The sequence below is a fragment of the Microcebus murinus genome, chromosome 9 (assembly GCF_040939455.1).
Source record: "Microcebus murinus isolate Inina chromosome 9, M.murinus_Inina_mat1.0, whole genome shotgun sequence".
In the NCBI taxonomy this organism is placed as follows: Eukaryota; Metazoa; Chordata; class Mammalia; order Primates; family Cheirogaleidae; genus Microcebus; species Microcebus murinus.
Window position 1 is genome coordinate 35,174,160 of NC_134112.1, and position 16,831 is coordinate 35,190,990.

Sequence of the window (16,831 nt, forward strand, 5' to 3'; positions counted from 1 at the left end):
AATTATTTTTAGTGTTAAAATTAATAAACCATTGTTATGTATCTTTTTATATATTTGTACTTATATTTATATATGGAATATACTTATGCCATATCTTTTCTAATATAGTTTAAGTTTTTGAGAGTTATAAGCACATACCTTTTGGTATTTTAGGGAATTTAGAGGAAGAAGAAAATTATATTTCAAAATATGTGGTTTTGAAAAATGCTTACTTTAACAAAAATCAAATTTTATACTATTTTTTTAAGTCAGTATTAAGTGTTTATTCAAATAATTCCTAATCAAATAAACCTTTTGTTCTTGAAATAAGTTGGGGCATTTCATAGCACTCTTGCCACCCTTGGTCTCCTATACTCCTCCTTGACTTTCTGTCTTCATTTCTGTTTTCTTAATAGCTTTTTTTCCTTTAAAACTTAATTTACTTCAACATTTTCATGTCACTAAGAAATTTCTTATTTAGTCTAGAGCTTGAATGGTAAATTCTCTTAAGGATTTAAGTTTAATGTTTCCAATGTTTTATTTAATATATTCTTAGAAATATTTTACTCCACCCTGAGTCAACATACCTAAAATGTGTTTCATTATGCCATCTACCTTACATCAGCTACTTTCCTTCTTTACTTCCATTTCTTTAAAGTCAACATCAAGATCATCAGATTTTGGTGTCTCTTTTGGCTCCTTGATCTTTCTTGGAACCTATCCTTAATGAAATCCTTATACATTTCTAGTTCTTTCTGAAAATAATCTTTCTTCTATGCTAGTTACTTTTTCAGAGAATTTACCCCATCTCCTTTAACCAAATGTGATATACATATATATACTTATATATCTTTTTTCTGCAAGGCGAAGAAACCATTTGAGTCTTCTGACCTGAATTTTCACTTTTTGCCACTAACATTTTGAGAATCACACCCTCCTTTGAGAATCTGCTGGATTGCAGTGACTCTTTCCCAAAGGAAAAAAAATAACAAAGCTTCCAGAGTTTTTATTGACATTCTTGAAGCCTCCCCATGGAGTGTCTAAAAATTTATTAATCTCTATTTAAAACGCCTGTTGTGAAAGGATTGGAATTTGAGATCTCAGACACAAGGGATATGATAGGAATGTATTTACCAGAATTGAAGAGGAGGACATTTTAGGGACAAGGGAACAAAATGACATAAAGAGTAAGAGTAAACATTTTGTAATAATAGGGAAATCTGACCTATCTTAGGTCCATTAGAGTTTTGCCTGCCTTGTTTACCAGTGTATTTCCAGCATCTAAGAGTACCTAAATAGTAGGAGCTCAAGAACTGTTTGTTGAAAGAATGGATATGGATATTTACTAAACATATTTAAATGCTCTGTCTTTGCTTCCTAACCTGTTAACTGAAGGTAGTCATACTCATCCTAGTTGTAAGAATGTTATGAGGATTAATGAAATAACATATGTAACATTCATAATCTGGAACATAATATATTTTCAAAGAATGGTATTTGTTATGGAAAAGCCAAACTATTACATATTGGAATTTGTACATAAAGTCAGAGCTAGAATTGAAGCAAGTATAATTGTTGTGGGTCACCTGCATGCATCAGAATTATCTGAGTGCTTACTCAAGATATACAATGAGTGTCCCCCTTCCAAGAACCACAGAATCTGAATATCTGGTGAGTGAGGGTAGGGATCTGCATTTTGAACAAGCATCCAACTAAATGTTAATGTGGTGAAGTTTTAGCACCATGAATATGGGAGCTGACAGTAAACTTCTTGAGGAAAAGGACTATATTTTATTCATCTTTGTTTTCCCAATGTCTACAACTTAGATGACCATTAGCAAACACCTTTTTAAATTAATGAAATAATTGATTGTGTTAACCAGATTCTCTACAATATATGTGTGTATTGGCAAGGGGCAAAGGGAGAGGCAAGAAGAAAGTCCTCCTAGCAAACACTGGGATCAGAAAGAATGTATTCATCAATAAAAAAAAAAAAAATCCTAAAGAGACATAGGGAAGGGGAAGGGATATGCTTTGGTACAATGGCTTGTCATTAGGAGAAAGTTTTGCAAATGAAAATGATAGGGAAAATGAACTTATGACATTTTGTTCTTGTGGATGTTTTTTATTTCAAAGTATTACAGGGTACAAATAATTTTAGTTACATGAATCACTTTTATAATACTTATGTCATGGTTACAAAAGTGCCCATCACCCAGATATTGTTTATTGTACCCATTAGGTAGGTTTTTTTGCCAATCCCTCCCTTTCCCCAACCCCAGTTGATTTCTATTGAGTTTTACTTGGCTGTATGCACATGTGTGCTCATCAGTTAATTCCAATTCAGTAGTTAGTACATGTGGTGTTTGTTTTCCATTCTTTAGATATTTCACTTAGGAGTGGTCTCCAGTTCCATCCGAATTGCTACAAAGGGCATTAACTCATTCTTTTTATGGCTGAGTAGTACTCCATGGTATACATACACTACATTTCGTTAATCAATTCATGAATTGATGGGCACCTGTGTTGATTCCACATTTTTGTCTTTGTGGATTCTAATCTACTGATCAATAATTTATTTGATAATATTTGACTTTAAAATATTATCTGCAAATATTTTTAACAGACCAAAAGTTGCAATGAGTTACAATAAAGAGATATGACATTTGAGAATGGAAGCTGAAGTGTAGATTCACTGGATTCATATTTGTTTTGTTTAGTAAAGTATCTGATTCTTAGACCATGCCAGGCACATGGTTGATAATCAATTAACATTTGTTTACTAATGAATATAGAGGTCACACCTGTAATTGGGAATATGTCATAATAGCAGTTACAATATAGTGAGTTTTAGAGTGAATCAAAAGTATGGATTATGTATTATAAGACTGTTTAAATTGGAGCTTTGAATGTGGACCACTTGACCTTTCAGTTTATCAGTTGACTTCATTTGACATAGTCTTACTATCACTTATAATATTATTCCATTTCTCACTGGATGCCCAAACTGATAAATATAAAATGGTGTTACATAAAAATAAAGCTTTATGTGGTTAAGCTTTTGAGTATATCAAGTTTTCCTTCTTTCTATTTAATTGGTGTTGTTAAAAAAAAATAAGTCACTTGGAATCCACCTCCCTTTGAAGACACATGTTTAGCAGTTACTTGTATTCATTTTTCCAAAGAGAAACCAAAAGTGTTATTCAAAAGGTAAGCTGAAACAAATTCAAATAAAATGCTAACTTGTCCAGTTCTTGTCCTCTTGTTTGAGCAATAATGCCATCATAAGTGACAACAATCAGCCTTCAAGATAATTTATTATAAACTCAGTCTTTTAAAACTTTTGTTTATTGTATAAACATGGCCCAGTCCTATTCTCTGTTAAAACTAAACCTTTAACTCTTTAACCCTATGGTGTGGCTTCATCAGAAATTTACTCCCTGTGAGGCTCTTTATGATCCTAACAGTTCTGATGCCTCCAGATTGTTTTATTTCCAAACTATAAATATTGTTTTTTCACTCCTTAGTGTGGAAATTCAGCTACCTCTGTATTACATGCTTACTGAAGTAGAAAACTGCTTAATCAGATAGGAAAACATTTGGCTGTGAATAAATCAGCATTGGTCGAGCATTTCAAAGTGTGAAACTAGGCAGACAAGCACATATCCTAAGAGCTCTACTTTCTCTCCCTTCCCTGTAGAGAAATCAGAGGCTAATATGGCTGCCGCTGCCATCTGTCTAAATACTTGAGTGGCTTGTCTTGAATTAACACAGCAGAACTAGTGGAAGATGTAATTAAGATTTTATTTTTACATTTCATCACCAGATGCTCTATAATATAAATTTATCCATGAATGTTCAGATTGATTAAGCTTTTCACAAAGAAAACAATCAGTGTTTAAAGATCAATTCAGAACCAGAATGAATCTATTTTAATATGTTGACTTATGATGTTCACGGATTTTATCCTTTTTCTAAAACTTTAAATGAGATTTGCTATAGATTTTATTGATAGGTAAAAGCATATTTTCAAATGTATTCAAACAATAAAAGCTAACATTGTCACTCACTCTACCTTTGTGTAATAGTTAAATTACCTGATAGTAAATTGTAATTTCCATTGTTTAACTCTGTGACCTTTCAAAATATCTTAGGATAGTACCTTGTACTTAATAAATACCCCTAGAATATATTATTCGATTTTCATATAATCAGTTGAAGAATTTTATGAGCAAGGGATAATTCTCTACAATTCTTTCCAGAAACAATTAATGGGGCTATTTGCAAAGCCTCACTATAGAGAGCTAAATAAAAGCATGCAGCTTTACTAATGGTAATTTTCAGCTTGAGACCTGAAAAGGGAACACAATTTGCTTCTTAGTAGATAATTCTAGTGCCAATTATAAATTCAAATTTATTACAGTTTCAAACGTCTCTACTGTGCAATAGTAATTGAATAAGAAAAAAAATAAGTGATTTTTTTTTCCTAATCACTAACAAGAGTAAAGAAAATTATATGAAAATGTAACTTTTTAAAAAACATTGGCCAGGGAAAGCCAACTAATCATGATATAAGTATTCATTTAATTTTAGTTTGGGCTTGCATTGAATCTTGTTACTACTTTACGTGAAAATTAATTTTTGAAAAGTTTTGCTGTTTTCAAAGTGCACATCAAGCATATCTTTCTCAGTTAATCAAACATGACAGTGATTTTTATATGATATGATGAAAGTATGAGGGGCTGGCTTAGTATTTCCCTTAAATTCTGGCTGCAGTGAAACAAAAAGGTCCACAGTGCTATGGGCCCCTCTGGCATCAATCATAGATGATGCTGTAAAGAAAAGTCTCAACTAGTTACCGTCAATATTCATCACTCTAATGTATGCTCATCTGAATGCAGGCATACTACTATGAAGTATTTTCCTACTATGAAGATTTAATTTCACGTCTCCCCCAACCTAGTCACTCCTCAGCATTTATCATATTGTTTGCACATTCATGTTTATAATGAGGATTCTGTAAAACACATGCTTTTTAGGACATATTTTCCCTATTATGATTTTTCCCTCTCAGGAAGCATAAATATTTGTAAGCATCTCTTATTTGGAAATAACTTCACAATTAACTATGGGCCCATGCCTTCCTTTCTGGAAAGTAAGTGGTTATAAATACTCCTATGGCCTTTCCATGATATATTGTAGTACTTTTAGTACCCATTACAGATGGCAAAACTGAATTATAGTAATATGTGACATTCCCAACATTCTTCTAAAATTTGACAATAGAATAGAAGAGTTTTGTTATTAGATTCAGAACGCCTCTCCTCCAACTTCAATAGTCAGAATGAGGTGAGAGGAGACAATTTTCCAAGCAATTCAAACAAACAAAATAATTTGTTTTGAATTAACTGAATATTTTTGTTGGGCAAGTTGTATTTTCCAACTCAATTACCAGTTAACTACTGTTGTGCTTTTAACTGAGCAACAGAAATATTAATATATCTAGTCAGTGTTCCCCAATCAAAAGAATCAGGGAAAATAAGTATATAATATGTAGAATGGAATAAATTAATTGTGTAAAAAACAAATCCAGGCAGGACATTTATTTAGAATATTTATTTTGATTTTTTATTAGAGTTCAACTTTAAAAGCTTTTTTACTTTAATTGGAAAGACCTATAGAGTTGCTTTTTTTTGAGACAAAGTCTCGCTTTGTTGCCCAGGCTAGAGTGAGTGCGATGGGGTCAGCCTAGCTCACAGCAACCTCAAACTCCTGGGCTCAAGCAATCCTACTGCCTCAGCTTCCCGAGTAGCTGGGAAGGCATGCGCCACCATGCCTGGCTAATTTTTTCTATATATATATTAGTTGGCCAATTAATTTCTTTCTATTTATAGTAGAGATGGGGTCTCGCTCTTGCTCAGGCTGGTTTTGAACTCCTGACCTTGAGCAATCTGCCCGCCTCAGCCTCCAAGAGTGCTAGGATTACAGGTGGGAGCCACCACGCCCGGCCTAGAGTTGCTTTTTAGATAATGTAGGGTAGTCAGAAAACTCCTAGAACTATATCATGGAAAATATTGTAATCAATTTTTAGTAGACATTTAATTAATCAATTTGCCACATGCACCTAGTTTATCAATTTCCATAGCAAAAGCATTCCTGACTGGTCACCCAGAAACAATGGGAGCTTCATTAATCTTTTAGATCTCTATGTCATTCATCTCACAGTATGAGTGCAGGGAAAGGGAGATCATAAGAACTCTCAAAGAAATTCAAAAGCATTTGGTGATACAGAAATTGTCTTTTTTCTCTCTGTCTCCTTTCATTGAAACCGAAGCCCTCATGAAATTGTATTCAGAGAATGCAAAAATAATTTATGATATTCACCTGCCAATGATCACCAGAATTCAAATTTCTCATCATCCAATCTTATAATTCTTTGCTCGGTGATTTTCTGGATTTTTTTAATTCATTCATTTTTAGCTATTTATCTTAATTTGCCCAGCTCACTTAGTCAAAGATCATGTTTGCGCTTACATTCCTGGCTTTAAACTCCAAGGGCTCCAGATTCATGTTTTGCCTCCGGCTTGGAGAACGACCACCAAGCTCGTTCCCTAAGGCACCACTACCCCCAACTCCCAGATTAGAAATCAGAAATTACGCAGTGTCCTCCTGAACTGCAAAGGATGGGAGCACAGAAAGCCACCCACACCCATAAAGCAGAATTCCTCATCTTTGACATTATTGAAAATTTTGTACCAGATCACTGTTATTGTGGGGACTTGTCCCGTACATTATAGGATATTTAGCAGCACTAAACATTGGAAATCGCACTGGAGAAAGAGTGCAAACAACTTTGAGTTCCAAAAGTTTTGTGTATTATTTAATTCATACAGAGGAGCCTTTTATTTGACTTCATTTTATTTTCGATGAAGGGAAATGACATGAAGAGTAGATGACAGAGTTTCATGGTTCCTGTTCTCTTGCTTTTATGTTTAATTCTTCCGCACACCCATCAAATATTGTGGAGGGGGAAATGAGGAGTTTGTGATAATTCCAGAAAATTATCCAGAGCACTTCTGTTGGATTAAAGCTAATCAGTAGAATTCATGGGTCATGTCAAAACTGTTATTCTTGTTATTTAAATATTAATAACTTGTAACTATACAAATAAAAATAGCTTAACAAATGGTCTCTGGGAAATTTAACAATTTTAAGAAATGGGCAGAAAAAGTGCTTAAGTTTTTATTTGTGCAGTTTAGGGGAGAAATCAGCACTGAAATTTGTGGTTTTTTGTTTTTTTTTTAATTTCACCATATTACAAAGGTACAAATGTTTAGGTTACATATATTGCCTTTGCTCCACCCAAGTCAGAGCTTCAAGCATGTCCATCCCCGAGACAGTGCACACCGCATCCATTAGGTGTGAATATACCCATCCTCTCCTCCACCCTCCCACCTGCCCAACACCGTATGAATGTTACTACTAAATGCACACTTAAGCATTGGTCAGTAGTCAGTTAATAGCAATTGGATTGTGGGTACATATGGTACTTGGTTTTCCACTCTTGTGATACTTCACTTAATAGAATGTGCTCCAGCTCTATCCAGGATAATACAAGAGGTGCTAGATCACTATTGTTTTGTGGCTATGTAGAACTCCATAGTATACATATATCACATTTTATTAATCCACTCATATATTGATGGGCACTCGGGTTGTTTCCACATCTTTGCAATTGTGAATTGTGCTGCTATAAACATTAGAGTGCAGATGTCTTTTTTATAGAATGTCTTCAAGTTTTAATGATATGGAAACTAACATAATATAAATAAGAAAGGCAAAGGAAATAATATAAAATCATATGTGTTTAGGACTTTGGTTCTTAACCTTTGGATACTTTATGTTTCCATCTGAGTATGTGATGAAAATGGTAGAATTTCTCCTCAGAAAAATACCATAGGGATATATTCATAAAATTTGGTTTAAAACTTAGGGCTTACCTGACCTTCTGGAAACTATTTATGGCCTTTCTACACATCTATGCTCCTCAGATTATAAAACTCTAACAAAAATTTCAGGGGCCAAGCCTTAAGTGTTGCTTCAGAGACCTAAGAAACATCAGAAGTGCTCAAGATACCAAGAGGGCTATTTTACAAGATGAAATCCCTGGGCTCCTAATAAATACCTGGAATCATTTTAACTGATAAGTAGCAAAAAAAGACTTCATTATCATTTTCTATTAAAGTTCTAAACGTTTAATTTACTTTTATTTGATAGGAATTTCAGTATGTCTTAAAAGCAATATGATAGAAAAGTAGAAAAATTCCTGAGCTGAAACTGAAAGGCTTTAGGGCTTATTCCAAGCTGTTTAAATTAGGACAGTAATTTAATCTCTCGGTTTTATGGTTTTTGTTTATATATATAATTGAGTATTGGACTATTTTATATTAAAGCCCTCCATATGTTCAAAAATTCCATAATTTAAATGAACTCATTTAAATCTAAAAAATTAATATAAGTAAATAACTTCTAAAAATGGGAATAACTGCAATTATTCCCAGAGTAACATATTTTCAGGAAGTGATTCAAAGCTAGATGTGGTTGAATTGCTAAACGGCTGCATTTGCAAAAGTGGGCGATAATTAAGTCGTTACGCTTAGTCCTTACTAAATATTAATGAATTCTCCATGACTTTGAATCAAAAGGGTTTTCTCCATGAGAGATTCTGACTGGGCTGTGGGAATGGTGAATCATCTCCCGCTCGGAGGTGGTCTTCCTCAGCTCCAGGGAACTCAGACACGCCACCAGAAAATTTATCTGTGGTTGACTATGTTGTACTTGGCTTTTAACTATCTCCCCTGCCCCCCAACGAAAGGAACTTTCAATATTGATATCACCATGCTTTAGCCTGCAGGAGTAAGAGATTTTCTCTGAGGAAAAGAGTTTGACATTAAAAAAATAACTCACTCAGCCAAGGTTCCAGTCATCTGAATGTACTCACCATTTGTGTGGCTTTAAATTTGGCTGCACACATGCCAGGACCAAGGATCAGAAATGCATGTGGGTAGCAGAAGCCGGTCAGTGTAGTCTCCTCTACTCCCTTTTGTTGTTTGTTTTTGTAACACATGTTAGGCACCAAAGAGACAAACAAGGATAAAATGGTTTTCTCCATTCCCATCTGGTTCTGTGCCAGAGATACAAAGCCCAACCAATGCATCGGATTTCAGTATTCTGACTGCTCGGGAAACCCGCTCTGTTCTTTGCTGTTCTTTACCATTCTTCTTAAAAAAAACCCACAAAATCCCACCAATTATAAAGCAACATTGTCCAATAAAATACAGGATTATTTCTACAGAATTCCTTCCCAATTCCTTTATTAATACTGTATTTGTGCGATAACACCTTTTGTGCCTTATATCATACGAATATAGTTTGAAATAAGAGCTATATATTCACAGTATTTTGAACTGCTGAAATTAAAAATATAGGTTTTGGTGTACAGATGAGCTCTGTTCTATGAATTAATCGAAAGTTCTGCTGTTTGGAGTTCAGAATACATTTTTCATGGAAATAACTTTAAAAATGGTGGATAAGACTGCAGGTTAGGAAAGAGAGAGAGAAAGGGACAGAGGGAGAGATAGAAGGAGGGAGTGGGAGGGAAACCTAAATTAGCATACAACACAAAATATCAGATATTCTTTTGCATGCAGATGTTTCTGTCCATCACTTAATAGAAACTGAGAATCTCTTAGAAGCTGGGCAGCAGAAAGAGAGGCAAGGACTGCCTCCTTTGGGTGTGTAAACCTTGTGTCTAATAGGGAGATGACCATGGCACCTGTCCTATGGAGGGATGCAGCCTTGCTATGTGGCAACTTGCTGCAGCTTTCATTTCAAGATGGTACAGGATGCCAAAAGCTGAGGATGGTATGGCCACCCCAGCTGTTTGCATTTACAGAGCAGGTATAAATTGAATGTTGTAATGTCAGAGATAGCCAAAATTAAAAATTGCTAGATAAAGATTTTTGATTTAGAAGTATGTTTGGGACTTTGGAGATCTATAAATATTTTCAGCTGGCTTAGTAAGTGTTACTGTACATTACTAGCAACTTATCTTATTTAAATTTTAAATTAAAATATTCAAATATTCTGAGAAGTAGAGGGAATAATGATAAATTTACATATTTTTATCACTTTGGTTAAAAAATCAAGATTTTTAATCACTTGCATTAGCTATACTTTTTTTTTTCATTGCCGAAGTATTTTGTAGCAAAACCTAGCTCTCCTGTCACATATACTTCAGTTATACTATTGTAAAAAACAATTGCATTTTTTTACACAATGATGACACCGTTTTCACTCCCAATAAAAACCGTATAAGCAGTCTCATCTCCTTATGTTTTCTCCCCCCATAGCACCAACTTGTTACCAAATTCACTATTGTTGGTGGGTATTTTTTCCATTAAATATAATTTAATTCATTCCTTGATTCCTCATATACTCTCTAAATGGAAGTTAACTCTAAAAGTGTGTTATTTCTTAAAATATTATAACAATGTATTGATTTTGTCATTGTAGGCACTAACAAATCTGTTTAGATTATGATTAAAAGAAAGTAAAACTTTATGCTATCTGTCATGCTTGATAGAAGAATGAATAATATATTTGGGGATAAAAATTTTTCCAAATTACCCGATATTATTCATATGATGTAACAAAGATCTTACACATGGGCTGCTGTACCTTTTTATGACATCTGCATGGTTTCTGTTGTCCTTAGAATCTTATTGAGATATGTTGAGAAAGACAATTAAAAAGTTAGGGACCAGATTTCGAAATAATCTTAATGGCAACAAAAGGCCCCTTTACATATTTGACTTTGCATCGTGCAGAGATGGAATGGTAGATGGTTCATCTATAGGTCAAAAGTCATGTAGGATTCTATTTGAATAAGCAGGCTCTGCCTACTGCAATAGATAACTGCTACAGTAGTAAGATGTTGCTACATGGTTGATTACAGGGTGAGCCCAAGGCCAGAAAACTTACATAGCACAATGTTTTCCCTCCTATAGTTATGTTCTGCTAACATAAATAATCAAAGCCATCGTTGAAAGGCAAAAACATAAAACAACATGAAACCTCAGAGAAGTGTCCCTTGGCAGTAGGGTTATGTGTTATACATATAGTAACATTCCTAATCCTCAGAACAGCATTACTATGTAGATACTGTTATTATTTCTGTTTTAAAGATGAGGAAACTGAGTTGTAAAAAGCTTAAATTATTTCCCCCATATGATATAGTAATAAATGGAGGATCTGGGAACTGAACCAAGGTGGTCTAGCTCTTAACCATGTTACTATACTGCCTCTCAGAATAGAGTTATGGGATTATTATTGGCTTTCTATTAGTTCCAGACAGTAGAGAAACTTTCTCCCACTCTCTGATGTCAACTTGAAAATTGCTATATGTCCTAAATCATGTGTATTTCTAATATGAATATTTAGATATTATAGGTGCATTTAATGATAACTATGTGCTTTTGTTTGAAACAGGTCATCACTAACCTTGGTTTTCTGGAACTGATTCTTAATACTCCTAGCCATCATAGGGTTCATCATGGTAAGAAAATTCTATTTCTTCTTTCTTTCTATCTTTCTTTCTTTAAAAATTATATTAGTTAATATTTTTTGCTTTACTTCATTTCATCACAATAACCCAATATAGTTAGCATACATTGTACAAATAGATATAGTTTCTTTTGTATTTTCTCTTATATAAGCCTCATCTCCAAAGCATGGACTGGCGGGCAGGTGGGAGTGGATTCTCCATCTGGCTTTTGGATGTTCCTCTTTACCTAGATTGCAGCTCAGTTGTACTGGAAAAAATGAGTTAATCCACTGAGGGGATATACATTTTATGTTTTGAAGGAGTCTGTTCAATGCTACTCCTTGACCCAGTGCTGAGGCTTGTTCCTATCTATAAGATAGAGAGCCCTTGGTCTTGGTGTTTAAGGAGACCCTAATAAACAGCACTTCACTTTCCTGCCTAATTTCTATGAAGCACTGTGAGAAAAAGCATACATATAGTTTGAAGGATATCTTGCTCTTTTTAGTAATATTAACTTTAAAATAAAGTAAAAACTCCATTCCTAGTGAAAAAAAATCTTGTGTTGTCAGTGAGATGCCATTTCCAGGAAAATCATTCTATTACTTAAATCTTAATTTTATGAGTTTATTCCAAAAACAAGACAAAGAGACTGTTTCAAAAAGCATAACTTTATTTCTTGAAAAATTATTTTTCAATATTTTGTCTCATAGGCAGAAATCGTTATTGCATAGACAAAAATTATGCTGCTGTTCTTATTATTTGGGATAGAATTTTTGGTAAGTCAACAGTATGAATATTTTTAAAAAGTAAATTAGTTCTTTCCTTCACAGAAAGCCAAAGATCATATCTTTAATGTTTATCTTCCAGGGACATTTGAAGCAGAGAATGAAAAAGTTGTATATGGTCTAACACATCCCATTAATACATTTGAACCAATCAAGGTGCAGGTAATGTAATTGGTTGTATTTTTTCTGAATATATATCACTTCATAAATTTCATAGTTAAGAGAAAAATCAGCCATCGAAAGGTGAAAGTAAACTATGCTACCTTGGGGGAGGGAAATCTTAACTGTACAAGAATTTAGAAATAACTCTTGTACTCAAGCAAAAGTTTGAATCAAATCAGGAAAAATACAATTAAAAACAACTCATTATATGAATTTTCAATATGTCTGCTATGTAGAATGAAGAAAAAAAGTGACTCTTTAGCAAATATATTCTTTCTCAGAATAGACCCGAAATATATTCATGTATTCAGAAGGCAAAATAGTAACATATATAATTAAGGCTGATCCCACAGTAAGAAAAATATTTGCTTCAAGCCTGCATGACTCTGGTTACAAATTCAACACAAGGCCTTTGCCCCACTCTTCTTGGACCTAAGTGTCAGGAACTATTAGAGATTGGTTAGGTCTGTACATTACCTCACCTGTTAAAACTTGTTGGACTGGACCAGTTTTCTGTTAGACATGTGGTATTGGTTGTTCACTGGCCTCAATGGTTGGCACTAGAGAAATGAGGAATGTCTGTGAAGCTCCAATCCGTCAGCATCAGACCACCATAAATACTCCTGGGGTTAGGGACTTGTAAATGAGAAAAAGATAAGAATGCTTGCAAAGCTGAAGAGGTCAGTCAATGACAGCTCTGTGCAAGAGACTGGTTACAGTAAGTGACAAAATTAGAGGATCATATTGGGTCTGATTTTCAAACCTGCTTCAGGTTCTCCCAGGAGGTTGAAATAAATTAATTGACGTCTGTTGAGTATGTATTATGTGCATGGCACTGCTAATAGCCCAGCATAAAATATTTACTGTAACCATCGCTAAAATCTTATGAGGTAGTGACTCTTTTTGTTCTCATTTTTTGATGAAGGAAACTGAGGTTTTCAGGATTTCAACAATTCACCCAAGTTCCCACCACTTGCCAACTGCAAACTTAACCAAGGTGGGTTGCAGGCTAAGCCCAAGACTCACCTAGCTCAGTTTAACCTTTGTGATGTGCTGCCTCTGCATAAAAGGCCATTGCAAATTGTCATCAATTGTTAAGTGAAAGGCATTTTTTTTTCTTTTCATAAACAAAAAGAGAAGTTGATTATCTTTCTTCTCAACTACATGGCATTTCTCTCTCTGTCTCTATCTTGGTTACACTTACTAAGAATATATGTCTCTCAGAGGGATACAGACAATTATTTTTGGATATTTTCTTAATAATAAGTTTTACAGAATTAAAAACCAATTTAGAAATAGGTCACTGAAAGCTTCAAGACTCTGTATTTCTAACAAACTCCTAGGTGATGCCAAGGCTGCTGGTTGACAGATGATTGTTTCAGTAGCAAGGCTATGGAAGTCCACACTCTTGCTCAGAACAAAGGGCTTCCTATTTGAAACAGATTAAGAGAGTGAATATTGAGTATCATGAGAGCTGTACAAATAGTTGGGTGATTAGGATTAAGAGAAGCACAATAGTCAGATACTCACAGGTATTTATGAGCCACTACTGAATCAGTGTTAGGTATTTACCCTCACATAAACATTTCCTTTAGTGTAGTAATTGTCACAAGTGGGTCTAAGGTTTAGTATTCTACATATTCACTCTTATTATTAGAAATCTCAAGTCAGTAAGTTGTGACAACTAGGAGTACTTGAACCTAAAAAATATAAAATTACTTTCCCTTGTATTCCTTCACATACATTGAAATTTCTCACCTATCCTTCAGAGGGATCAGAGGATGGCTTCCAATAGACAAAGAGTTTGTTTTCCTTATTATTAGACATATTATTCATATGCTTGTCTACAGCACAATACAGTAAATGGAGGATTATGTTTTAAATATTTAAACAGATATGCAATCTTTATATGTTTCCATGTTCAACCTTAGCAGTTTAAATTCTGTCAGTGATCATTGACTTTGCTTTCCTTTGGGGGTCCCAGAGTTTCAGGGCATTAGAAAGCAAACGCATAAGAAAAAACTTCTTATTTTAAAACATTACCAGGTATTTCGTATGGTTGGTGTCCAGAATGATAGAAATAAAATTTGAGTCACTTTTCAAAATAACAAAATAGATAAGTATATTAATGTGTGTTGTAACTCCTAAAAACATAAATTTTATGTATTATTATTATTATTATTGCAAAGCCCCAGGCTAAGTTTCCATCTGACATGTTCCTTTACCTCAAAATCTATTCCATTAAGTTCTACATTGCTCCTTAATTACTTTGGATTCATCATTGTAATATTTCAAGCAATTTTGGCATCCGTTTTTATAATCCTACCAGTTTAAATTCTTCAAAAGACAATGAAAATACCAGCAAGAGCACATATTCTGATAGAGCAAAATCTTTTATCCAGTAATTCATTTCTACACATATAAGATAACTCAATTCTTGAGTCTATAGCTGATGCCCAAGCCCTAAGAGTATTTTAATTCCTTTGGGGCTTGAAGAACACAGATATGAAATATATAGCTAATTATGCTAATATTTTTGAGCACTTATCATGTGTTCATACTTTTAACTTCCATATTTTTAACATACTTTTTTTTTTTTTTTTTTTTTAATTCTCAAAGCTTGGTTGGACTAACATACTTTTAACATGTCAAACGTATGTTATTTAAAGAATGTGAATTACTGCTATGAGATTCAAGGCAAATGTTTTGCCTCATTCAGCAAACTTTTCTGTTTCTAATTACAAAATATGAACTATTTAGTACTCAGAAGCCTACTATTAGAAATGACTTTGATCATTTTTTTTAACGAGACATTTTATATTATTTATTCTAAGTCTCCAAAATTCAGTGTTTGTCTATAACACAATACAGTAAATTTTCATGTTTGACATATTTAAACAGATGTTCAAACTTTATATGTTTCCACGTTCAACCAAGAAGTGTTAGAGAAGGTTGCTGAGTATACAGGCTGCTAGTTAATCCCATTGGAAACAAAGCATCTTAACTCATTTTTTCTACTTGCTGATTTTCTAATTTTGTTTGCACTGTTTTTTAGTTTTAAAATTATGATTTTGTTGAACATTAGAAATATTAATAAGAACATATTTAAAGGTAAGCGGAATGTGTAAAATGAATTACAATAGGAATGCAAGCACATATTAATCTCCATTAATCTAATCATATATAACTTATATTAAAGAAAATACATAAATATATACATAATATATTAAACAATAAAATAGATGATTTTTTTGTATTTAATCTTTTGTGTTATATTTGTTGTGTTTTAAATAAGCTCTACTTTTATTTTTTTCTAGTTCCACCATTTATTTTACATATGGTCTACATTCTGGGCCACACCTGGATTCTTTCATAAGTTTTCTGTTATATTTAAAGGACCAGGATGGGGTCCAGGTAAACCAAGACTTGGACTGAGTGAAGAAATCCCACAGGTAAATAGAGTTCATAGAGTTGGAGATGGTGAAGATTAGTCTCATAGTGTCAGGTCAGCAGCCAGCTTGTATTAATAAATAGGCTGTCTTCATGCAAATCTGTAAAAAGGTATTTCCGTAGTCAGATGCAGCCCTGTGGCATATAACTTAATGAGTAGCCACTACCTAGATGCCAATTCGAAGGAGATCTTTTCCCAAGTGGGCACTGCCTCTTATTAGGGAGCACAGTTTGTGAAGTATAGTAACAGAGGCTGATTTTCAGATCCACTCAAAGCTGCAGCCATGAACCTTTCATCAAAGCATAACTTCATAAACACATGTGGCTCAGACTCTGAGTCCTAGAGCACCAAAGATGGAGGCAGCCTTAGAATGATGTGGTCTAACCTTAATTTCACTCGTGGAAAACTGAGGTCCCCAGAACAGAAGGTCTAAAATTAATATCAGGATAATGTGGTTTTGGGATCAGACCATAAGTATATTCATTCTATAGTAGAGTAAAAGCATTAATACAGAAATCACATTGAAAACCAAAAATCATGAAATGTAGATATTTAAAGCACTGTAACCCAGATGAAAAAAAATTAAATTTCAATCTGGAATTCCTTGTCTAGGTAAGAAAAAGGAATTTCTTTTCAATGATACAGGATATATGTTATGATTCCTTATCAAATACATGTCAAAAATAGTAATGCAAAAGCAATAAGAAATACTGCTATCAATTTCAGAGATTATACTATGAATATAAAAGTTAGCCTGTGATATTTCAAGTCAATAAAATCATATGTTTTATTGAAATATTATTATTTTATAAAAATCTTATTCTAAATAAGTGTTTTCTTATTTGTTAC

At 33.6% G+C, this 16,831-nt stretch overlaps 1 protein-coding gene across 5 annotated transcripts in view; it reads left to right on the top strand.

The window, feature by feature from the left end:
- Positions 1-16,831, top strand: part of AGMO (alkylglycerol monooxygenase) — a 305,885-nt gene that overhangs the window by 134,874 nt on the left and 154,180 nt on the right. For 3 of the 5 annotated variants that reach the window (XM_012741956.3, XM_076006398.1, XM_012741958.3), the window contains exons 6-10: positions 11,530-11,596; positions 12,295-12,360; positions 12,452-12,531; positions 13,457-13,528; positions 15,849-15,983. In XM_012741956.3, coding sequence (XP_012597410.1) covers positions 11,530-11,596; positions 12,295-12,360; positions 12,452-12,531; positions 13,457-13,528; positions 15,849-15,983 — 420 coding nt within the window. The remainder of the gene's footprint in view (positions 1-11,529; positions 11,597-12,294; positions 12,361-12,451; positions 12,532-13,456; positions 13,529-15,848; positions 15,984-16,831) is intronic. The other 2 variants (XM_076006399.1, XM_012741962.3) reach the window with 1 other exon arrangement.